The sequence below is a fragment of the Phyllostomus hastatus genome, unplaced genomic scaffold (genome assembly GCF_019186645.2).
Source record: "Phyllostomus hastatus isolate PE091 unplaced genomic scaffold, TTU_PhHast_1.1 phas_scaffold_78, whole genome shotgun sequence".
In the NCBI taxonomy this organism is placed as follows: Eukaryota; Metazoa; Chordata; class Mammalia; order Chiroptera; family Phyllostomidae; genus Phyllostomus; species Phyllostomus hastatus.
In genome coordinates, this window is record NW_025334041.1 from 49,622,378 (window position 1) to 49,648,594 (window position 26,217).

At 36.3% G+C, this 26,217-nt stretch overlaps 1 protein-coding gene and 1 non-coding gene across 3 annotated transcripts in view; both read left to right on the plus strand.

Moving 5' to 3' along the window:
• Positions 1 to 26,217, plus strand: part of LOC123811673 (B-cell receptor-associated protein 29) — a 48,765-nt gene that overhangs the window by 16,820 nt on the left and 5,728 nt on the right. For both annotated transcript variants that reach the window (XM_045828067.1, XM_045828068.1), the window contains exon 6: positions 4,886 to 4,994. In XM_045828067.1, the coding sequence (XP_045684023.1) occupies positions 4,886 to 4,994 (109 nt within the window). The remainder of the gene's footprint in view (positions 1 to 4,885; positions 4,995 to 26,217) is intronic.
• On the plus strand, positions 8,431 to 8,560 carry LOC123812297. Its single transcript, XR_006784572.1, has one exon. It is a non-coding gene; the product is annotated as a small nucleolar RNA U109 (small nucleolar RNA).

The window sequence follows — 26,217 nt, forward strand, 5'->3', positions numbered from 1 at the left end:
CCTGCTGCCATTGGGGGTATGCCTTGTCTCACCTGGAGAGCCACAAGAAGCAGGCATGAAGGGCACTGTCCTCTCCCTCACCATGTAACCTCACCACCCCTCACTTGTCCTGATCAGGCCTGCTGCACTCCTGGCCAGCCTCCCCTGGATCATGTCCTCCAGTTTACAGTGACCTCTTCTGCAATCATGATCTCTTGACTTCTCCATTGTGACATCCTGGGACCATATATTTCAGTTTATAAGGCCCTCAGTATGACCTTCCTTTGTAATGATAAAATCTTTTCCCCTCCCCCAAAAAACAAAAAACAAAGTGCAACTAATTGATCAATAAAGGCCATAGGTTAGAATATCAAAGATGACTTATTTCAAGTTATGTAATTCTTGTAGGTGTTGAAATACTAGTTAAGGAAGGATAAAATTTCAAAAACACCTCTTCATTCTCTGTCAGAGACACATTATCTAATGGAAAGTATATTACTCTTGAGATGCAAGAGATTTGGCTGCTGGTCCCAACTCTACCAATAATTAGCATTGTCACCTAGGGCAAGTCACCTCACATGTTCTGGACCTCAAGGTCATAAATAATAGCTAACACTGTGCCAGGTATCACTTCACATGCTTCACAGTAAGGTATTAATTCTTGCAACAACCCCATGAAGTTGATATGGTTATTATCTGCAATTTATACATGAGAAAGGGAGGCACAAAAATGTTAAATGACTTACACAAAATCATTCAGCTAAGTGACAACTAAGATTTAATCCAAGCAATCTGACTCTGCAATCCACAGTCTTAACCTTCTCTTGTATACTAGCCTATAAAATGACTTGCAGATGGTGCCTGAGACCCTTTTGTGTTCTGATATTCAGTTAATTAGATTAAATAATTCTATGAAAGACCAGTTAACTTTTAATTGTTTTAAATAACAACAGTAGTGGAATTTTACTTCTTACTAGTTTTTTTCCAGCCACGTACCAAGATGGAATAAGGTAGATGAAAGAGTGAACACGTGCATTATTGTAGCTGGTAGCTATTGGATTTCAGATTCCAAGACTCTTGGTCTTTCTCCACTGTCAAGTTACACATAATAAATTTGGACAAGTTTGCAGGTGCAGTAATGAAAGCATATTTACAAGACCAACACAAATTCAACTTTTCTAAGTAAATGGCATAATAATTCAAGGAGTGTAAACATTCCTGCAACTCAATGATTCCCTTCCAATTTGGGTAATCACTGGAGAGTCTGTGGGAACTGAATTCAGTGAACCAACAACTAGGATTGTTTTGAATGTGAGCAGGCAAGACATTCACAGAGATTTGGAGAAATTTTTTTACTTATTTCTGATCTTTAAATTTTTTAAATTTTAAAATATTTTGAAACTATAGACTTCTTTAGTCATAGTGTGCACTTCAGTCCTCTTACCTCCTAAAAAAATTTCTTGGGATTATATAATATATTCATTAGTGCTTTAATTCCTCTTGAGTTGCCTAATCTTTATTGCAACACAGTAATGCTGTATTTGATCTTATGCTATAGTTTGTACACTCTTGTCTCATCCTTTTCAGTAGACTAAGCTACCTGAGAGCAGAGATCATATTTCTCTTACATTTGTGTCACTTATAACACCTAGTATTGTCATATTTGCATGTAGTCAGTGCTCAGCACGATTTGTTTGTTGAATATACCAGCTTACATTAGAAGAGGAACCATCTGCAAAAGAAACCGTTTTCTATGTCAGTCTGTTTTAAATTGTCCTGTGTTGCTTTTTTACCTATAGAAACTGTCACTGTCAAGTTGCTGCACTCTAGTCAAATAACCCATGCCAGTGTGTACATACTTTATTTTTTAAACATTAATTTGCCTTTCTTGGTAACTTAAATTATTAAAATTTCTTTCTGATGTCAACTTCTTAATTCTTTTAACAGTGGTGATTTCCACCCAGACATACAGATCATGAAATTTATGTTTTTATTTTAGGCAAATATTTTACTATTCAGACTTTAATTTTTCTTCCCTAGAAAGGATAAACTGGAAACATAAAATAAACACTTTAAAAGCCAGATTAGGAACTTCCGGCCATGATGGAGGCACAGGTAGACACACTGTGCCTCCTTACACAACCAAAATAAGGTCAGCAACAATTTAGAAACAAGGTAACAACCAGATCTGACAGAAAATTGAACTGTATTGAAGCCACACAACCAAGGAGTTAAAATATACACATTCATCCAGACCAGTAGGAAGGGTGGGAGAGGGGTCACAGCACAAAAAGCGGTGGCACCGGGCATGTAAGGCATCCAAGATTGTGGCAGGCAGACCCTGGGTGTGCAGGCAGCTGTCCTGTGTTGCAGACCCAGCAAGGTGGCAACTGTGAAGCAAAGCACTACGCGCAAGGCAGCTGGCTGTCCAGGCAGTCCCACATTCGCACACAGATAAACCAGGCAAAATTGGGCAGTAAGACAGACTGGGCAACCCAGGGTCCCATTGCTGAGAAATAGAGCCTCAGCGCACTGATTGGAAACACCTGTGGGGGTTGAGGTGCCTGGAGCGACTCCCAGCCGAACAGGAGAGTTCATTGGAGAGACCCACTGGGTCCTAGAACATGCGCAATCCCACCAACAAGGGAATTAGCACCAGAAAGGCCCAGTTAGCTTGGGGGAAGTGACAGAAGGGACTGAAATCCGACACAGCAGAGCAAGCGCTATTGTCCCCCCTCTCAGACCCTGCCCACACATACAGCCTCAACCCAGCGACTGGGTTGACCTACCCTGGTGAACACCTAAAGCTCTGACCCTCACTGCTTAATAGGTGCAACAAGACCAAAAAAATGGCCCAAACGGAAGAACAGATCAAAGCCCCACAGCAAATACAACAAAGCAACCAAGAAATAGCTAGCCTATCAGATGCACAGTTCAAAGCACTGGTGATCAGGGTGCTCACAGAATTGGTTGAATTTGGTCGCAAAATAGATGAAAAAATGAAGGCTACACTAAGTGAAAAGAAGGAAAATGCACAGGGAACCAATAACAATTGGAAGAAACCAGGGACTCAAGTCAATGGAGTGAACCAGAAGGAAGAAAGAAACAACCAAAAAGAAAAGAATGGAGAAATAAGAATTCAAAAAAATGAAGAGAGGCTTAGGAACCTCCAAGACATCTTGAAATGTTCCAGCATCCGAATTATAGGGATACCAGAAGGGAAAGAGGAAGAGCAACAAATGGAAAACTTATTTGAACAAATAATAAAGGAGAACTTCCCCATTCTGGCAAAGGAAATAGACTTCCAGGAAGTCCAGGAAGCTCAGAGGGTCCCAAAGAAGTTGGACCCAAGAAGGAACACACCAAGGCAAATCATAATTACAGCAGCCAAGGTAAAAATAAAGGAGAGAATCCTAGAAGCAGCAAGAGATAAGGGGACAGTAACCTACAAAGGAGTTCCTTTCAGATATTCATCTGATTTCTCAAAAGAGACCTTGCAGGCAAGAAGGAGCTGGAAAGAAGTATTCCCAGTCATGAAAGGCAAGGACCTACATCCAACATTGCTCTATCCAGCAAAGCTTTCATTTAGAATGGAAGGGCAGTTAAAGTGCTTCTCAGATAAGGTCAAGTTAAAGAAAGGAGTTCATCACCACCAAGCCCTTATTTTATGAAATGTTAAAGGGACTTATTTAAGGAAAAGAAGATAAGAAAAAGAAGATAAAGAACATGTATAGTAAAATGACAGCAAACTCACAATTATTAACAACCACACCTAAAACAAAAACAAAAAACAAACTAAGCAAACAACTAGAACAGGAACAGAACCACAGAAATAGAGATCACATGGATGATTAGCAACAGGGGAGTGGGAAGAGGAGAAGGGGAAAATGTACAGAGAATAAGTAGTATAGATGGTAGGTAGAAAATAGACAGGGGGAAGGCAAGAATAGTATGGGAAATGTAGAAGCTAAAGAGCTTATGACACATGGACATGAGCTAAAGGTGGGGAATGTGGGAGAAAAAGGGTGTGCAGGGTAGAGAGGAATGAAGGGGGAAATGGGACAACTGTAATAGCATAAGCAATAAAATAGATTTTTTTCAAAAGCTAGAATAGATTTTAAAATATGAAGAGCATTGTAGAGGATTAATGGAATAAAATTAATTTTGGGACTAATCAGTGAAAATTAGATAGAATTTTCCAGGCATAGAGATGGCCCTTCCATTTTGTACTTACCTACCTCCACCCTGAGAACATATTCTTCTGTTACAAATTCATCTTTATAAAAATAGTGTGAGTAGACAGCTCACACTATTTGTAACATAAGGATCTTCCAATTAATATCCTCAGAACTGATCTTTCTTTAGATTTGCATTACATACTTGATGAAAAGGCATGTATATTATTTACCTAAATTCTATTTTCATTTTTTACTTTTATTTTTTTATCTTCACCCGAGAGTATGTTTATTGATTTTATATAGAGAGAAACATTGATCGGTCACCTCCCATTTGCTTCTACCAGGGATGGAAACCACAACTAGGTATGTGCCCTGACTGGGAATTGAACCCGCAACCTTTTGGTGAATGAGATGATGCTCCAACCAACTGAGCCCCCTGGCCAGGGCTATGTAAATACTTTTGAAAATATAATTTTAATCATAGCCCAAAAAGAAACTCTTATTTTTATTTTAGAAATTTTAGCCATTGTAAGGAGAAATTTATTTGTATGTTAGCCAAATGCCAAGTTTCTGTTGGCAAAATTACATTGCAGAAAATTATAAAATACTAAAAAGACAGAGGATAAAATAAAGACTAATAATTTTAAATACATTACTCAAACCATTTCCTGGAAGAATATCTGGCTATTGCGATCTAAGCTCACTTCTATAACTCTCTTTTCTCATAGCTCTTGAAACGCTGTAACAAGGAAGAGGAACACCTTTTGGAAGCACAAAACAAAAAACTGGTAGAAGACCAGGAAAAACTGAAAACTGAATTAAAGAAGACTTCAGATGGTAACTTTGTGTGCATGTACCAAAGTAGAAAGAGCATGGTATTTTATGCCGTTACACTTCACTGTTTTCCCTAAAACAAATCTAATGGCTAAATGTTCTTCTGGCTGAAATACCATGAGCGACCTATTTATAAATTCCTGCTCAAATATGAAGATAAAACATTGTTTCAGCCAAGAGAAACATGCTGTGTTATACAGAAAAACATGTAGGTGTTTCAGATCTGTGTTGTAAATACAGATGTTCCTACCTTAGCAAAAGAGCTATGTTCCTGAAAAGTTGCTTGTAAATACGTTACTGGAAATAAATCACATTCTTCCATCACAGTAGATTGCTCCTTTGGAAGAAGTGATCACAGGGGGATTGTTTTGGTTATAAGAAATTATATTGCTAATCTCAAGCCTTAATATTTACTATCTGCCAGATAAAAAGAAAGCATTCCTTGAAAGAGATGGGTAGGCATAGAGTAAGAAAAATCTGATGATGAAAAAGTTGAGAATTTGAATGTCTCATTCCAAAATACATTGCAATGAGCACTTGTGGTAGGGCATCCTAACTTCATTTCCCTGAGGGGAGCTATTTCTTCCACATTATTTTGTTTTTTAAAAGATAGTTCTGATAGTATTTTAATCTTCTTAGTCAAATAAATTATTATTGCCTACAGTCACATAGCACAGAAAAGTAGATATCCCAAGTCCAAAGTCATCCCAGGAAACTCTGTAAAAAAAGGTCTGTGGCTGGACCCCAGTCAAAATTTCTGCATGTAATAGATACTCCTTGATGTTGTCCAGGCACTAGGGAACTTCTCTATCAGAGTTAAAATACTGATCAATGCATAGACCTCCAATTTTAAGTCTCTTTTATTACTTTATATTGAAGGTAAATTTGAGAATGTTCAGTAACTGAATCAAGGACCTACTTTAGGCCATTTGTAAATTTAGATTTTTTAAATAGGCCTCCATATAATAGAGGTTCTCTATAATACAACTTACAAATTGATTATCTATTTACATTGTTTGGATAGACTTAACTTCAAGATGTATTTGAATTTGAGATGGAAAGTATGAATATAAAAGCTAATTCTGAAAAACAAAAATTAATAGGATATTTCATGCAATGTAAAAAATTTTAGTCACTTTTTTACTTCTCATTGAAAGTGAAAAAAGTAAATCAGAAAATTGTTTAGAGTTAGTAAGTTAAAAAATAAGTTACTCTTCTAGACAAGGTGGTATATTATGTGGTAGGTATAATATAGCTCATAATTCAAAATCTTGTCATAGTTATACTGTAGACTCTTCTACAATTCCAAAAGATTTGGAATATGATTAAGAAGTTTTTTTTTTAAAGATTTTATTGACTTGTTTTTAGAGAGGGAGAGAAAGGGTGAAAGAGAGGGAGAGAAACATCAATGTGTGGTTGCCTCTCATATGCCCCAACAGGGAACCTGGCCTGCAACCCAGGCATGTGCCCTGACCAGGAATCAAACTAGCCACCCTTTGGTTCACATGCCAGCACTCAGTCCACTGAGCCACACCTGCTAGGGCAATCAAGAGGTTTTAATATTTGTATAAAAATAAATTTAGTAATCACCTACTTTCTACATTAGACATTTCAGAAATGTGTTCTTTTTTTTCCCAACGCAAAATATTGCTGCTGATCCTTCAGAAGAAGGCAAGAGACTATTTTCAAAATACTTTTGCTTAATTTTAAAATATTGGTTCAAAATCTTGCTTTCTTTTTTTCACATCTGCAAATGATCCTTTTTCTTATGTTGTAATCAGGGTGGTGGGAAAACCAAGGACAGACAAGAATAGGTTGTGTGCCATGCTACACCTCTTAACCCTGGCCAGTTTCTTCATTCTTTGCCTTTCAAAAATTCCAACTCTGAGATATTTTGAGCTTTAACTTCACAAGTCTGGAATATAACTCTTGAAGCTCAATATTATTTTAGATTAACACAAAGAAACTCAGTATTTCTTTAACAGACAATTCAAATGCTTGGAGAAAATGGACTTTTGGATAATATAGGCATGGTGTTTCCTATCTGATAACAAAAGATGCCAGCCTCTGTGTTTGAAGTGTAGACTGCAAAGCTACTTTCAAAGTGAATCAGTGTTGAGGTAAAAGCAGATTTTACCTGTTTGAGTATGTCCTGTTTGGTTCCTGCAAGGTGTGTAGTATTTTATGAGTACATTTTATTTACCCAAAATTATTATTTTAGATAACATTATTAATGACCTTGAGAATATCAACTTTCAGTTCTAAAGGAAATATATCCTAGGCTACATTCTCTTGACCTACAGCAGTCAAATTTATTATGGTAAGAACTAAGAAATTACATAAACAAATAGTACAAGATTTGGATAAATTTAGCAGCACAATGCTTTGCACATAGTACCATTCAAAAATATTCACTGATTTCTAAAGATTGAGGGTATTTATGCTGACAGTGCTTAAGAAATGTTTCAGAAAGTTCTTTTATACTTGAAAATTGAGTAGAAAAGCAATGTGGTTTATTTTTTATAGTGGTAAATAGAGTATTTGCCATGTGATTTGTCTTACCCTTGGTGTTTCTTTAAATGAAACATTTTCTCCAAAGTGTTTAAGTAGAAATGAAACATAAACACAAGTATTTATTTTAGCTGGTTAGCCCCAAATTGGAAAACTGACATTCTGAAGGCAGGTATTAAAAGCACTCTATCAGACCTGACTGGGTAGCTCAGTTGATTAGAGCATCGTCCCAATACACCAGGGTTGTGGGTTCAGTCGCCAGTCAGGGCACATACAGGAATCAACCAGTAAATACATAAATAAGTGGAACAACAAATTGATGTTTGTCTGTCTGTCTCTCCTTCCCTCCCTCCCTCTTCCTCTTTTCCCCTTTCCCTCTCTCTCTAAACCAAAACAAAAAAGCAGAAAAAAAAAGAACACACTACAGTAGTACCAAGCTCCATCAATTTTTAACAACCAACTCAGATTTCACCCAGAATTCGTAAATTACCATGCTTCAGTGCAGCAATATGACCCTAGTGATCCAAAAGGGTGTTCATGTCCCAAAACACCCAATTTACACTCAGGATTAAGTCAGGTGTAAGGACCTGCCAGATCTGTCATTTTTAATGATCTGTTAACAATAAATCAATGTCCCAGTGTGTGGAGTAATTGGGAAAGGGCACGACCATGAAAAATGAGAACTTAAGTTTTGAAGAATTTACAAAGCTCACGGCTTTCATAATAAAAATAGATCTTGTATGTAGTAGAAAACCTTCTGATATTCAAGGAGATTGACTTCAAAGGAGTCTTTCGGGATAGCCACTGTATTTATTCTTATAAACAAATACCTTCTCAGTATTATTCTTATTAGAGGAGGCAATAGGTACCATTTAATCATTGCATGTATCCAGGCAGTGGTAAAAGTAAATCTGATTTTAAAAGTGAACTACATGTGGAAATGTCTCCTCCTCATTCCTTTAGGAGCAGGAATATGTCCATAACATGTTTCATAACAGAGTTCTTAGGTCAGCAATCTTATAATAGGAGTTGAGTAGTAGCATTTGTCTCCTGCAAAAAGGTCCCTGGTTGGAGGTGTGTGGGAGGCAACTGATCAATGTTTCCTTCACAGGTCAGTGTTTCTCTCCCTCTCTCTCTCTCCCCTCCTTCCCCTCTCTCTAAAAGCAAATAAATGTAAAAAATAAGCATCTGCTTATATAGCCCCAAGTAATGTAATTAAGCAAAGTGACTATCAGGAACTATTTTTATTGTTGGCTTTTGACTCTTAAAATTATATTTATTTTTTATGAGAAAAAACTTTTCACTGTAACCTCTCTTCTCCTAGAATTAATTCAGTATGTGGTTGACCTAACCCTATTCCTCAGTTTCATGCAGTCTTAGAATCATAAAGACAGAGCCTGGCATATTTATTCATCCATAGACCAAGTGTGTTATATATGGAATGGGGCCACAAATCTTAAATGTTTAACTCCCTTGGATGGGACATCTGGAGGGTGAGCAGAGGAGACAGTATATGCCAGTAAACATAACCACTTCTCATTATTGTTTTTAAAGATTTTATTATTTTTAGAGAGAGGAGAAGGGAGAGAGAGAGGGAGAGAAACATCAATGTGTGGTTGCCTTTTGCGCACCCCCTACTGGGGACCCGGCCCACAACCCAGGCATGTGCTCCAACTGAGAATTGAACCAGAGACCCTTTGGTTTGCAGCGGAGGGGTTCAATCCACTGAGCCACACCAGCCAGGGCAGTTTCTCATTACTTTTATAGTGTGGTTATTTGTTTAGAACATTCGTTGGAATCATAGATATGGAATGATAAAACTTTACAGGAAAGGGCCATGTTTTCCACTTTTCAGTAACTCTCTTCTTTTGGTAGAACATATCATCTAATGTTTTCCTGAGAAATAATACATGAAAGGTGAATACTTTGAAGACATGAATGTCTAAGAATCATTCTTTTCTGAAAATCATTATTATTATTTTAGCCTCACCATTGATTGCAAAATCTTTAACCCTAGGAATTTGAAGGCTGTGCTTCATTATCTTCTGGCCTGTGTTATTTCTGTTGACATGGCCAGAGTCATTATTCTAGTCTCTGACCCTTTTTGTATATAACCTGTTATGTTTTGCTCTGCTCCCTGGAAAGTTGTAGAATCTTCTGTCTGTCCCCAGGGTTATGAAATTTCACCTAAAGAGATTTTAGGAAGCATGCAGAATCAATAAGATTTGGGGAATGAGGGAAAGTAAAAGTTTAAGATGACTGCAAGTTTCTAACCTGGTTGACTAGGTAGGTGACACTTTTAACTAAGATTGGTACCAAAGGAGGAGTGGAGTGCTTTCATTTATTTGGGGGAGAGGGGAAGCAGAAGTAATGTATTTGATTATAAATATACTGAGTTGAAGGAGTCATTAGGATATCCTAGTTAAAAATACCCAAAGAACAGTTGAAGCTTGAAAGAAAGGTAGTCTCAATATGAAGTCTAAACCATCATACAGATGGATCTGATGTTTAAATCAAGGAGTGGATGATTACCAGTCAAGGAAAACTGTATTGAGTGGGAAGGAAGAAGCCTGAACATACAACTCTGGCACATAATATTTGAGGATTAGACTGAGAAGAATCATCAGAGGTTTTTACTGGTATCTACTCACCTCTAGTGATTTAATTCTCAATCATTTCATTAGTAAAGATTTTCTGGATTCTAGGTGATACCTCTACTTTTTGGTGTGTATTAATAATATCAAGCCTACTGATGATTTACAAAGTATAGTAAAGAATGCTGTGTATATGTATAAAATTTTCTAAAATGTTTAAAAAATTTTATATATTTATTTTAAAGAGAGAAAGAGAGGAAGGGAGATAGAGATGAGAGGGAGAGAAACAATGATTTGTTTCACTTATTTATGCATTCAGTGGTTGGTCTTGTATATGCCTTGACCAGAGATCTAACCCACAACCTTGGCATATCAGGATAGTGCTGTAACCAGCTGAGCTACCTGGCCAGGGCATTCTACTAAAATTCTACCCTTTGAAAGATATTTTGAAATTGCAAGAAGGAATGGAGTGTATGAGAAATGTGTGGTTAATATGAGTTGGAAGAAGTTGGGCTATGAGAGGCAACAAACTTAGGAAGCAAATACTGTGTTGCTCAGCATGCTCCCTTCTCTCTCTTTGAACTCCTTCACCGATTTCCACAACTTGATCTTTTCTCCAGATGAAATTCGACAGTATTTTCCTTCACTTCCTCCCTCCCTATCTTGTTTCACCTTCTTAAATGTTTGCAAGACATTGCTGTCAAAAGTAAACTTTATTTAGTCAACACTTCTGAAGGTTTGTGTTTCATATATTTCATTCATTATGTCTGCACACAAATTGACCTTTGTGGAAAACATTGCCCTCTACCCTGGTTCCAAAACAGGTCTTTCTATTCAATATTTTACAGAATGTCCTACAACCTTTACAAACCAAGAACTCCTCAGCAGTTTTTATAGAATTGGTTCCTGGGATTTGGGGTTCTGCAGATGGCTGTGGGTTCTTGCAGGTTGCATATTATAAATATTTTAGCAAAATGGAGTTTCTCTGCTCAATTCCTCTTGTAAAATTTTACTGTACCTGCCATGTAAAAACTATTGTGCTAGATGTTGTGAGGGATACCAGAGGAATACATTGTCATCTCAGTCTTCAAGGATGTCTGGTGAGAAAGATGGACAGACTCACTGACAACAAAAATGTAAGTCAAGGGATGATAAAAGCCAAAATAAAGGTATACATACAAGGGGCTATGGTAGCACAGAGGAGAGAGTGATTGTTATTACTGGCAGAGTTACAGAAAAATTTGTGGGGAAGGTATAATTTGAGCTGAGGCTCAGGGATGAGTGGGATTTCACAAGATTAATGGGAGAGTCTTCCTCTAGCCTCAGGAATGTACACAGACCAAGAATGAAAGCCCATGGTGCCTAAAAAAAGCATGGTTTATGGCAGGGTAAAATGGGAAAGTTGAGACAAGACCTTGAGGTCCATGAGTACCATGCTTGAAAGTTCAAAATTTATTCAAAAGTTAAGTACAGAGGCAGCAGCAGATTTTTAGCAAGAAAAAATATAGAGCCAGAAATTCAAATAATTTGTGGACAGAGATTTAGAGAACAGAGAATAAAATAACTCTGAAATGTTTCAATCTATTTAAGAATTCTCTTGCACAGTTTATTTGTTTCAAGATGCTGTGAAAGCATCTAACAAGCATTTGGAAATGCAAAATTTGAAGTGACTCAGATTTGGTTTGAGACTGACTTTCCCTTTGGGGAAGTTAGTCTACATTGCAGTTCTTCACAGAGTTCTTCCATGTACTAATGGTCCAATGCACTGTATGTTGAAATTTAATAAAGTGCTAGCTATTATTATTATTATTAATATCAAAAACTTTACAAGATAAATAGGGAATGATTGAAACAAGAAGTTTTTTTCATTTAAATTTTAAGTGTCAACCTAAAAAAAATTGTCAAAACTAATTTAAAACACTTCCCTTGAGTTTAGGGATCATTTTTCTGGCACTATCTTACTTTCCAAACCCATTTGCTTTTTTGTATATCATAATAAAAAGTTTTCAAATATAAGGTAAAATCTTTTACAACCTTCTAAATTGAAAAAGATAAACATACCTCTATAGCCTGATCGATGGTAAAATGTGCATTATTAGATGTTTGGTATGTTCATTTGCTAATTAAATCCGTAACTGATTTATAAAGCCAAAGTATAATAATAGCACTGTTCTTTTCTGTAGGTATCTTGGAAATATGTTGGTTGGGCCCAGGGTATTTTAATTGGCTAGTGTTTAAAAGTGATCAACATCAGTGAGATGAGTTAGTTTTGCTTGAGAAGCTGAAGCATGCATTTTTGCTTTAGAAGTTGCCTGATGGGGGCACCTCCATGTGAAAGTCCAACTAGGCTCGAATCAGCTTATCCAAAATTGAACTTACAATCTTCTTGTTCAAATTGTTTCCTCTTGATTCCTGACTCAATCATTTTTGAAATGGACAGAAAGCAATCAGCTAGGAAAGCGACCTGGCAAATTCAAGGAGGAAAAAACTTTTTTTTCCTTTAACTAAACCTTATTGCAACATCCCCTATCTATATAGACTTTGCTGTTTCTATAAGGAAAATGGATAAAGCTAAAATAGGAAACTTTTAAGGGGATTTCTTAAAATATCCACTATAATTTGGACCCTCTTCTCATGTTCTGAAACTTTATTTTTTAGTTATTTTGAGTAAATTTATAACTCAGGAGAAACCGATAAAACCTACAAGTGTTTTAGAACAGGGGTCAGCAAAGTCTAACCCAAGGGCCAAATCTGGCCTACTGCCTTGTGTTTACAAATTAAATTTGATTGGAACAAAACCACAATCATTTGCTTACATATTTCCTGTGACTGCAGAGTCGAAAAGCCAGAGTCCGCATTGACACAGAAAGCTGAAAATATTGACTTATCTGGCCCTTTACAAAAATTGTTTACCAAGCCTTACTTTGGCTCTTCAAATAAAGAAGAGTGCCTTTTTTCAGATAAATGAGGATACTGAAAAGATTTGCTTTTGCTGTTAATGGTAAAAAAGTTGCCGTGTACCCAAGTGCTTGTTGAATGAATATTGAGCAGATAGATAACTTAAGAAATTATATATGCTTGTATATACTAAAACTAGTTCTTGGTTTATAGTTCATATACACTGACTCCTTCAATTCTCACGTTATGATGTGTTGGTAATTCTATGTTCCACTTGCTTTTGTTTACACATGAAAGTGCTTTATAGAGCATACCCTCTTCAAAGCAGTTTGTTAGGATCTATACTTACACATTGCTTTGCCTAAAACATACATCCTCATTTTTAAGTGCAAAGCTAGCATATTAATATAATTTATAATTACTCTTTTAAGTACAGAACCAAAATTGTTTCCTTAAATACATTACTTAACAACCTAAGATTAATGAAGAAAGTCTTTATGCATCTATTGATATTTCTTGTGCCAACAGCATACACATTGGAGCTGATTTTGTTCATTAAATTGGAAAGCCTACCTTTCAGTTCCCTGGCCCAGGGTACAAGTAAATCATTATAAGTGTCAACATGCCTTAAGACCATGTCTTTTCTAAACCCAAAAGCAATTTACCCATGAACCTCATTCATGTTCCCAGTACATTAGAAGGTATGGGCAGGCACTATGATACCTACCGATGGGTAAAGAAATTGAGACACATGCACAAAAATAAATACATAATTTCCCCTTTGTTCTTTGCATGTGAAAAATAGGACTATTTTTGATGTTATTCATTAATGTTTACTCCATATTATCACAACCTGTGCAGTTTTACTCCACTCCAAAACTTTTTGCCTCTCCTCTCACAAAGCAAGCAGTCTCCTAATGCATGTCCCACCTTAGTCTCTCCGACATTAGTTTGGCTTCTTCACATTGCCACCAGAGTGGTTTTCAACCCCACATATCTGACTATGCCTCTGCACTATTTAAAACTCTCTACTGGTTTCTGTCACCTTTACAGCTCATCAAGGTGGCACACATGTTCTTCTGTGACCTGATCCCCAGTGTTATCTGTAATTTTGTCCCCCACCCTTGTCCAATCTAAATTTCATACTCCTACTTTATTAAATATTGTAGTTTGTAGTTCTAACAGTGGTGTTTCATTACTTTTTACCTTTGCCCAGTAATGCAGGTCTGGCTGCCTATAATGTCCTTTCTTCTCTCTTCTCTATAGTTTATGCTCATCCTTCAGTTTCTTTCTTTTTGTTTTAAGATTTTATTTATTTTTAGAGAGGGGAAAGGAGGAGGAGAGGGAGCAAAACATCAGTGTATGCTTGCCTCTCATGCACCCCCTACTGGAGACCTGGCCCACAACCCAGGCTTGTGCCCTACACTAGGAATTGAACCATCAACCCTTTGGTTCACAGGCTGATACTCAATCCACTGAGCCACACCAACCATGAATCATCCTGCAGTTTCAGTGTTGCCACCTCTAGGAAGCCTACTTGATACTCTATCCCTTCAGACTGGGTTGAATGGCCTCCTTGGGGCTTCCATATTCCTGCATGGTCACTTACTTGATAATGCACTTTTTATCTTTTTATCTTCCTAGATTGTAAGTGCTATGAAGGCAAGGGTCACAAAATCAGCTCTGTGTCACCAGCACGCAACTGCTATTCCAGATAGCAGATTTATTTATTCATTCATTCATTCATAAATCTCATCCCAAACACTGAATTTGGTGCCCTCTCTTACCTCCTTACCCAGTTTAGATTTCATGGTTCATCATAATTGTGTTTTTGCAAACTACTTAACTCCTTCCTCTGCCTCCCTTTTCCCTCCCTCCCTGACTCCCCTCCTCTCTCAAGCACCTAGCCCTGGTAGTAGTCAAATATCCCTCTATTTGTTACCTGTGCCCAAACATCTCAGCATTGTTTTAAATACATGGTCACTAAATTCAAATGGGCCTTCAACACTGCATGACAGTCCTATTGCACTTCTCTAAAATCTTTACTTTTCCACCTTCCAAAACTACTTTATGTCTTCTTGGCTCACTTCTAAATTCTAAACCCATCCTGCTTCTGTGGACACAAAGAATAAATCACAGAATCTTCATTTGCTCATCACCTTTAATACCATCCTCTCCCAGCTGGCTTCAGACTTTCTGCCTGTCCTTGGGTCACAGTGGATTAAGTGTCACTTCTCTTCTAGTGTTGTGCATCCAGTCCCCACTGCCCTCCTCAGGACTTTGTTCCCGTGTTTACTCCCTTCCTATCATCCCACAGACATCCTCCATCTCCTGTTCAAAAATGAAAATGACGACTTCCCTTTGTCTCATATTCTTCCTGTTACCCATTTCTCTGCTCTACACTTGACAAAAATTCTTTTTTTTAACTTTTTATATAGACATAATTTCAAACTCACAGGAAAAATACAAGGTAATACAAAAAAATTCCCCTATATCCTTCATCAGTTACCCAAATGATAACATCTTACATTTGCTTTATCCTTTCCTCTGACTCTTTATATTATTTCACTTATTTTTTATAATTTTCAAATAATAGTATTCTAATTTCCTAATTTCTTCTATATTTGTTAGATGCCATTCTGTTGTGAGGAAGAGCTTTCTTCACCCCTCCCCACAAGTTTTTTTTGCTTGTTTAATATATTTAGTGGGTTATAATCTATTATGAGCATTATATTTTATTATTTATTTTTCTCAGATTTGGCCTTTTCAACCTGGACTGTTTTGCCATTATCATTTTGTCATGCTTCCATTCTATAAGCACTTACTTTCTGGTGTAACAAGATAGTTCAAGGTCATCTTGTACATTTCTTCCTCCAACCTTTGAATCATCATTTCTCCAATGGGCCGTGGTTCCTTTAAGTGGAGAATGGTATTTAGAAAATAAAATAAGGACCCTAGGTGTGTTCATTGCTACTGGGACATAATTATTTGAGATCCCTTTAACAGAGAGAACTAATGTAGCTTAAATTTCACCTCTTTAGAGAAACTTTTTCTGACTATTCAACCTAATGTAGCTACACAGTCATTTGGTCTCCCATCATCTTATTTTAACTTTCTGTATGACACTTAGCACTCACTTTTGGTTGGTCAGACTCTATAGTATGTCTTCCACACTCACTAGAAAATGAGTGTTATAAGAGCAAAGACCCTAGCTATCTTTTCACTATATCCTCAGCACTTAGAAAAATGTCTGATGCCTCGTAGGCATTCCATAAGTTGTTGAACAAATCAATGAATAGATAACTTCCTTGTCTTAGAGCAGTTTCATCTGTGTATCAACTTCGTATTTTATGTTCATGAATGGTAGGAGTCTTTGGGAAGTATTCTTTCATTTCATGGACTCTCAGCACTTAGAGGCTAGGAGAAACATTTTCTTCCTCATTTTCTTAATGAAAAGTAAAGGTTTGTCATTACTGTTAAGAAGTTTAATTCTCACAGCCCTTCCATATTTGTTGTACTACTGACCCTAATGTATGATTTCATAAAAACAATTTTTATGAACCCAAATTTTAAATATTTTTAAGATATTTATAACCATATTGCCCCTCAACCCTCTTAAGTAACTAAACCTTTTACACAAGATATATACATAAAGGTTAAATGTCTTTGCTATTCTTGAGATCTATTAAGTCTATGCTTCTATATTAAAGTATCTGCTTTTTCTTTATCTGCTTTCTCATTGCCTACTTACTGCTTTTTTTAGTATTACCACTTTTTTAAAAAATACACAATATAATACTATAATAAATCATTTTAAAACATCAGATTTTATACAAGATAAATTTTTAAATAAGGTTTGGTTTATTTAAAGCAAAGGAATTTGGGGGGTCAGATTTGATAGGTTCTTACTCAGGACTTACTGCTTTTTTATAATAAGCTTTTTATGTTAGGACAATTTTGATTTACATAAAAATAAGATAGTACAGAAAATTCCCATATATCCCACACTCAGTCACTTTTTTATTTATGTCTTACATTAATATGGTACATTTATACAATTGATGAACTGATATATATATATAACTATTTACTAAAGTTCATAGTTTATTCAGATTTTCAACATTTTTCTTGATGCCTTTTTTCTCTTATAGGATCTCATTCAGGATACCACATTATATTTAGTATTCTTGTCTCCTTAGGCTCCCCTTGGCTATAATCATTTCTCAGACTTTCCTTATTTTTGATGACCTTGACAATTTTGAGAAGTACTGGTTAGGTATTTTGATATTTTATTTTTTAAGATTTTATTTATTTTTTGAAGGAAGGAAAAGAAGGGAGAAAGAGAGAGAGAGAAACAGATGTGCGAGAGAACCATCAGTCAGTTGCCTCTCTCACGCCCCTACTGGGGGCCTGGCCCTCAACCCAGGAATTGAACCGGTGACCTTTCAGCGTGAGGGAGGATGTCCAACCCACAGAGCCACACCAGCCAGGACCTGGTTAGATATTTTGTAAAATGTTTCTCTGTTGGAATGTATCTGATGTTTTTCTTGGTTAGACTGGGTTATGGATTTGAGAGGAGAGGCACAAAGGTGGAGTACCATTTTCATCACATAACATCAGGAGCACATACCAACATGATTTATTATTGTTGATGTTGACCTGACTGAGGTAGTGTTTTTCAGGTTTCTCTAGTGCAACATTACCTTAACCCCTTCCCCCCTTGGAAGGAGGTCACCATTTGCAGCCCACACAAAGAGTTCTGTTCCACCTCCTGAGGATAGAGTACCTACAGAAAGTATTTGGAAGTATTCTTCATGGATTTGTCTCTTCTCCCCTATTTATTCATTTATGTATATCAGTATGGACTTGAGGGGTATTCATTTTTTACTTTGAGTTATAATTTTGTGTGTGTGTGTGTGTGTGTGTGTGTTTTGCTCAAGTTGTTCCATCTTTGACCAGTGGGACTCTTTCAGTTGGATCCTGTGTCCCTTTGACATATCCCCATTATTATGGATTTTTAAAAAATATTTTTTGAGTACTTTCCTAATTACAGACACTACAAGATGCTGTAGACTTATCTTTCATATATCCTGCCCCATTCCTCAAATGAGTGTTTTATGTTTTCTGTTTTAATTGAACTGGGTTCTGTGATACTGTTTGTTTGGTTTCTTGTTTTTAATTCTGAATTAGCATGAGATATTTATAATATGATTATATTTTTATCAAAATATCTAAAGGAAGCTCTGTTTGCTTTGTGACTGCCCAGCTATCCTGAACATTTTATTCTTTTTAATTAAAGATATAACTTTTTAATTGGAACCACAATTCTTATGTAACTAAAGTGACACCTCATTGTTTACCTGGTTTTTATTTTTATTTTTAGGAAATGAACTGGTTTTACACAAGTGAATTTTTTAGATGCTTAAAGCTTAGACTTTTCATTTATCCATTCTTTCCTTCCTTTAAGGAACATATTTTAAGCACCTTCCATGTGCTGGGCATTGTGCTGGGTGCTCAAGACAGACAAGACACAGCTCTGTTTCTTGAATAGTCCATAGTCTAGTGGGGACATAGTTATACTTCAGCATGATAAGTGCTAAATAAACATAAGCTCTCCTGGCTGGGTAGCTCAGTTGGTTAGAACTTGGTTGGAGCTTTGTCCTATACACCAAAAGGCTGAGGGTTCTATTTCCAGTCAGGGCACATGCCTACGTTTTGGGTTTGATCCCCAGTCAGGGCACATGTGAGAGGCAACTGATTGATGTTTCTCATATTGATCTCTCTCTCTCTCTCTCTATCTCTCTCTCTCTCTTTCTCTCTTTCTCCTCCCCTCACGCTTCTCCTGCTCTCTCCCTCCCCCCTTCCCTGTCCCTTCCTCTTCCTCTAAAAAATCAATAAGCATTTCCTCAGGTGAGGGGTGGGGGGAAGGTAAGCTCAAGATGAAGTAGTAGCCAATAGCAGAGATCAAAGACAATTTGCTAACATTTCGAAGGATGAATCTTAATTAGCCAGACTAAATGGAGGAAAATAAGAAAAACAGGGAGGTTAAGGGAGATGGACAAGGATGTTTTTACAAAATGAAAAGCATGTAAATGAAGGAGTATGGCACTTTCAAAGTACTACAAGGAGCTCAATGTGACTGGAGCATAAAATAAAGTGGAGGCAGTGCTGAGAGTTCAGCAGTAACCCTAAGATCCATCATGAAGGGCCTCATGCCATGTTTATGTTAACATTCTAGGGGCACACTTGGAGAGTTTTTAGGCAGAGGAGCAATTACTTTGACAATACTGTGGACAATTAATTATAGTAGCCAAGAAACTAGGCAAGGAATCCATTTCAGTAATCTAAACTATAGATGAGGACAGTGCTGACAGAGATGGCATGGAGTAAGTGGATTGTTGAGATGTAAAGGAAGTATAGATGTGAGGTTAAAAGATGACTGAAGTAATGACTGAATCAGACCTCATCTATATATACCTGATAATATAGGCATGTATAAAAATAAAATTAAAACTTAACAGAAGTTTGTGAATCTACTTTCCAAGCATCCTGGAAGCGTTACTGTAGACTAACTGTCCAGTAATGAGTCACTGGTAAAGGAATAGTACATGTGAGGATTAAGTACTGAGCAACTCTAGTGTATAACACTCTTAAGTTCTCAAAAATAAAAGCAAATAAGCTGAAGGAAAAAAACCAACAACACTAGGAGTGTGGAAATTCGTCAAATTAAAAATGTTTCCTCCAGCACAATCCTTAACAGCTCTTGTACTACAGCCATCTTTAGCTGTCACACCAGTGCCTTTCAGAACTTTCATTTCCTGGCAAAACTTAGTTTGCAGTGTCTGTTATCTCAGGTAGAAATCACAGTGACACAGCACATTTACACAGTGTACTAGTTTCACCAGCTCCTTCCACTGTGCAAATAGCTCCATAATGTAAGTTTGGCACTTTGAAAACCACAGGTATTTTTGGCCTGCTTACATGTCATTTTACACAAACATTTTGCCTTACTGTGTGTCACTATAATATTAATTGGGGTTACTCTCTGATGCATGTACCTCAAACATGACCTAGTTTCCATTTGAATCTGGCCAAAATTGTCATGAAATATCTCAGCATTTCCATAAACCCACTGTCTAGTGAGAGCAACTTGTATTTGCTCATGAGAAAACTGAAAGTTAGATGTATCACCTCAAGTCTCTTTGTCTAATAGTATCTTCCCTATACATGCTATTTCCAAAATAATATGGTTCAAAATAAAACAGGCATTTTCCAATGTTAGATAACAAGTTTATGTAACCCCTTAGTCACAGAGTTCCAGATGGAGGTAGAAGGCATACAAAACAGAATATTATAATTTTTATAAAACAAACAGTAGGACTGGAAAACAATCCAAAACGCTCCTGGACAATAACAGCCTGCACTTACAGGAGTATATTCAGTCAGATAGTAATTCAGTCATCAAATTTACTAATATCCGCTAAAACACAAAACAAAATAAGAAACACAGTTTATACCTTGGCTTAATAGTGCCAGGAAAACAGAATTAGCCTATACTTGTTTCTTTATAGCTTCACACCAGAAGCAATGAGAAGAAACTTCTGAATAATCTGTATAAGTGGTTCTCTAACTTTTTTTAAATTAAATTTATTGGGGTGACAATTAGTTAATAAAATTATATAGGTTTCAAGTGTACATCATCTGTACATTGCATTATGTTTATCATCCAATGATAAATCTCCTTTTGTCACCATATATCTGACTTCCTTTACCCTTTATTATTACCCACCCCCTTTCCCTTTGGTAACCACGGTACTATTATCTGTGTCGATGAATTTTTGTTTGTCTTGTTTGCTCATTTATTGCTTTCAGTTTTATATCCCACATATAAGTGAAATCATATGGTTCTTCACTTTTTCTATCTGATTTAACAAGATATTCTCAAGTTCTATCCATGTTATTGCAAATGGCAGTATTTTATCTTTTCTTATGGCTGAGTAGCATTCCATTGTATATAGGTGTCCATCAAAGAACACTTCCATCATTTCCATGTCTTGGCAACCATGAGTAATGCTGCAGTGAACATAGGGAGACATATAGCTTTGCTAATGAAAGTTTTTGGGTTTGGGGGGTAGATAACCAGAAAAGGGATTACTGGGTTAAATGGTAGCTTTATTTTTTATTTTTTTTTTTAGGAACCTCTATACTGTTTTCTATCATGTTTGTACCAGTTTACATTCCCACCAGCAGTGAATGAGGGTTCCTTTTTCTCCACAACCTCTCCAACATTTATTACTCACCTTGTTAATAATAGCCGTTCTAGTAAGTGTGAGGTGATACCTCATTGTAGTTTTGATTTGCATTTCCCTAATAGCTAGTTAAATTGAGCATCTTTTCGTATATCTGTTGGCTATTTGAATGTCTTCTTGGGAGAAATGTCAGTTCAGGTCCTCTGCCCATTTTTTAATTGGACTGTTTGTTTTGTAGTTGTTGAGTTGTATGAGTTATTTATATATTTTGGATATTAACCCCTTGTTGGAGGTATTTGCAAATATCTTTTCCCATTCAGTTGGTTGCCTTTTTGTTTTGTTGTCAGTTTCTTTTTCTGTGTAGAATAGTTTAATGTAGACCCACTCATTTATTTTTGCTTTTACTTCCCTTGCCTTGTAGGTCAACTTCATAAAGTCCTCTTTAAGACCAAGGTCCAAAAGTTGAATACCTATTATTTTCTTCTATGTAATTAATTGTTTCAGGTCTTATATTTAGGTCTTTGATCTATTTTGAGTTAATTTTTGTATATGGTGACAAAGAGCAGTCTAGTTTCATTCTTTTGCATGTGGCTTTTCAATTTTCCTAGTACCATTTATTGAAGAGACTTTCTATATTGTATGTTTTTGGCTCCTTTGTCAAAATCTTTTGCCCATGTACATGCACGTGGGTTTCATTTCCTGATTCTCAATTCTGGTTCATTGATCTGTGTGTCAATGAATGAGAATTGACAGTTTTTCTGCCAATACCATGCTGTTTTGATTATGGTTGCTTTGTAGTATAACTTGAAGTCAGGAACTATGATGCCTCCACATTCATTCTTTTTTCTCAATGTTGTGCTGACTATTTGGGAGTCTTTTGTGGTTCCATATAAATCTGATGGTATTTTGTTCTATTTCTTTAAAAAATGCCATTGGGATTTGATGGGGATTGCATTACATCTGTATATTGTTTTGTGTAATATGGCCATTTTAACTTTGTTGATACTTCCAGTCCATGAACATGGAATATCTTTACATTTCTCTGTGTCTTCTTTCATCTCTTTTAATGATGTCTTACGGTTTTCAGTGTATAGGTTCTTCACACCCTTTGTTAAGTTTATTCCCAGGTATTTTATTCTTTTTCAAAAGGAATTTTTTTAAATTTCTTTTTCTGAAATTTGTTAGCATATAAGAATGCAGTGGATTTTTGTACATTGATTTTTGTATCCTGCAACTTGATTGTATTTGTTTATTGTTTCTAATAGGTTTTTGGTGGAGTCTTTAAGATATAAAGAAAGATATGAAGAAAGAATCATGTTGTCTGCAAAAAGTGACAAGTTTACTTCTTCATGCCTTTTCTTTCTTTCTCTTGCCTGATTGCTCTGGGCAGGACTTACAGTGCTGTGTTGGGCAAAAGTGGAGAGAGTGGGCATCCTTGTCTTGTTCCTGATCTTACAGGAAAAGCTTTCAGTTTTTCACCATTGAGTATGATGTTAGCTGAGGGTTTGTCACATATGACCTTTTTTATATTTAGGTACTTTGTTTCTATAGCTATCTTATTGAGTGTTTTAGTCATAAACAGATGCTAGCAAATTGAATACAACAATACATTAAAGTGATAATACATTATCATCAAAGGGGTTCATTCCGGCGGCACAAGGAGAGTTCAGAATATGCAAATTGATCAATGTGACACATCAAATTAACAAAATGAAGGATAATAATACATACGATCATATCAATAGATGCAGGAAAAGCATTTGACAAAATACAACATCCATTGATGATTAAATCTGTTTCTTATTTTACAGATTCATAAGACACCTGACTCATTCTCTCTACTAACAATTCATGAGAAAATGATATCTTTTAATGAGAGTTGATGTCTAAGGTTTATGAAATTTCCTAAGTAATTTATTCATGTCAGAAATTTAAGTATAAATCATTTTTATTATTATTTTTTAATCTTCACCTGAAGATACATTTATTGGTTTTAGACAGAGAGGAAAGCAGGGAGAGAAACATCAATGTGAGAGGGAAACATCAATTGGTTGCCTCCTATATGTGCCCTGACAGGAGACCAAACCCACAACCTGGGTATGTTCCCTGACCAGGAATGGAACCCATGACCTTTTGGTGCACAGGACAGTTCTCCAACCGAGTCACACCTGCCAGTACAGTATAAATCATTTTTAACATTAAGACCAACCTCTGTTCATTAATAAGCTCCTGGCCAATATTTTTCAAGCCACCATTATTGGCTAGTCAGACATTATTAGGTTGTAAAATCATCTTCTTTGCTTTTTATATATTGGAAATCTAGGCTCTTAAACATTTTTAGTTTCATATTTTCAAGTGCCCTCTAGGAAATGCCCTGGAGAACCCAAATTGAAAGTAAGTATATAAGTCTTTATGATGTAACTCTGATTCCAGTGAAATCTAACAACTACCATAAATCTCTCTTCCATACCTAACCCATACTTTTACCAAATGACACATTCAGTTTGTCACATTCAACTTTTAAGTAACCCTGGCTGGTGTGGCTCAGTTGGTTGGAGCATCCTCCCATAACCAAAAGGTTGAGGGTTCACTTGCAGTCAGGGCACATGCCTGGGTTGCAAGTGTGGTCCTGATCTGGGTTTGTGCAATCCCCAGTCTGGGCACCTATGATCCCTGGTCTAGGTGCATGCAGCCCCAAGTTTGAGTGGGTACAAGAGGCAACTGATCAATGTCTCTCTCTTTCTTTCTAAAATGCAATGGAAAAATGCCCCTGGGTAAGGATAAAAATAAATAAATAAATAAATAAATAACAAAATTCAAACCTTAATACCTAATTTAGATTTATGGCTCTATAGAAGTAATGTGGAAGAAATTATAAACTGTGCTATTTAAATTAATTAAAAGTAAATAAAATTTAAAATTCAGTTCTTCAGTTGCACCAGCCACATTTAAAGTACTCAGTAGCCACATGGAACTAGTGGCTACTATGCTGGACAACAGAAATGCAGCACATTTATTGTACAGTGTAGATGCAGGACAGTACAGAAAGTTCAACTTGACAACATTGTTTAGAAACTGATACAAAAGGCACTTTAGTTAATAGTGAATATATGTATATTTTAAAATGCCCATGTAATGGCTTCTCAAGTGATAAAGCAACCAGATTGTTTATAAATAGAACCTATAATTTCATTTATTGTGCAAAAAAGTGCCTTTTAAATTTATAAATTCCACTTTCTTTCCTACAACTTTTACCCTAAAAGATTTACAAATGCAGAACTTCTAAAGGCTACATGTGCAGAATTTTATGTATAGCTAGTTCCAGATTCCCAGAATTTCTTCAATCCATTTTATACTCTCTTCCCTTCTACACATTTGATCATTAGCTTGTCCATAGCATGTTGACTTAAATCTTTAGCACATATATATGGGGCACGGCAGGGCAAAAGTAGATTTACAGTTGTGAGTACATGAAACAGAGTTTATTCTTGTATTATTGTTTATTAATTATGGTATAGTGTTCCATGTAAACAACTGTAAACCTACTTTTGCCCTAGCCTCTCTGTATATTTTTTTAAACTTCTTTCTAATCTGCTGACTTAGACTGGAGCTTCATGGTGAACAAAGGCTAGTATAAAGCCATTTTTTTGTGCATCATCTTGAGGTAATGTCTTTAAGTGCCACTTATATACCTTCATATTTTTCAGCTTTCTATAAAAAGTGATTTTCTTCGTTCTTAAAGAAATATGCACACAACCCTTAGTAAGAATGATTAAATAATTTTTCTTCCCTCGTTTTTTTTCAAAAGTGGACCCTTCTGATAAATTGTTTTATAATGCCTGCCCAAGTGGAGGCTGAGGCAGGGAAGAGTTAGGATGAGCCTGGAATATCTTGTGCCTGAAGTAAAGTACTCAGAAAAATGGTGGGAACATTAGATCAAAGGATGTCAGAGCCCGCCTAAAGGGGGTTCCACTGGCCAAATTCGGGAAAAATTGAGTATAGTAATGAATTATAAATCACTGAAAAAATAGGCACCTCCGAGTTCATCCTGATGGATGGATCAATGGATGGATAGATGAATGGACAGACAGCTGGAGGGATAGATGGGTAAGAAAGGAAGGCTCTTCTTTTTTTAATTTGTATTTATTAATTTTAGAGAGGGACTAAAGGAGGAAAGGAGAGAGAGAAACTTAATCTTGTTCCACGTACTTATACATTCATTGGTTGATCCCTCTGTGCACCCCGACCAGAGATCACCAGCAACCCTGACGCAGTAGGGCGACGCTCCACCAAACTGAGCTACCCGGTCAGGGCAGAAAGTCTCTTCTTTATACTAGAACGCTGACTGATAAGTGTGGATGGGTTAGTAAAACTGGAAAATCACTATTTCACAACCATCATAGTAAAGATTGGTTTAGGCAGGAGTTATCGGTGGATGCTAAATATAAGGGGAAGTTTATCAAGGAACAGGATGTTTACATGGCCTTAATTGTCTTCCCACATACTGCTTCTTAATTACCAGAAAGTAACTATGAAATGGGAAAACCAGTGAGAGGCAGATGGGCCTCTTTTCAATAATCTTGAAAGATACTCAACACAATTTATTTCATATTTGTATGTAAATGGATGCATACACTGAATCTAGTCATGAGGAAACATCAGACAAAACAAAATGAAAAACATTCTGCTATTTTTAAAACATCTTACATTTTTAAAAATTTCAGTGTCTTAAAAGATGGGGGCAAGGAGAACAGGGCAAGACTGAAAAACTATTCCAGCTTAAAGTAAACTAGAGATGTGACAACTTACTGCAAATCTTTGATATAGGACTGGATCTTGGACAAAAAGTGAAAAAAGGTAATAAAAAGAACATAATTGAGACAATTGCCAAGATTGGAATATGGATGGCAGATTAGAAAAAGTATTAATGTTAAATTTTGTAACTATACTATGGCTATTGTTAGAGAATACCTT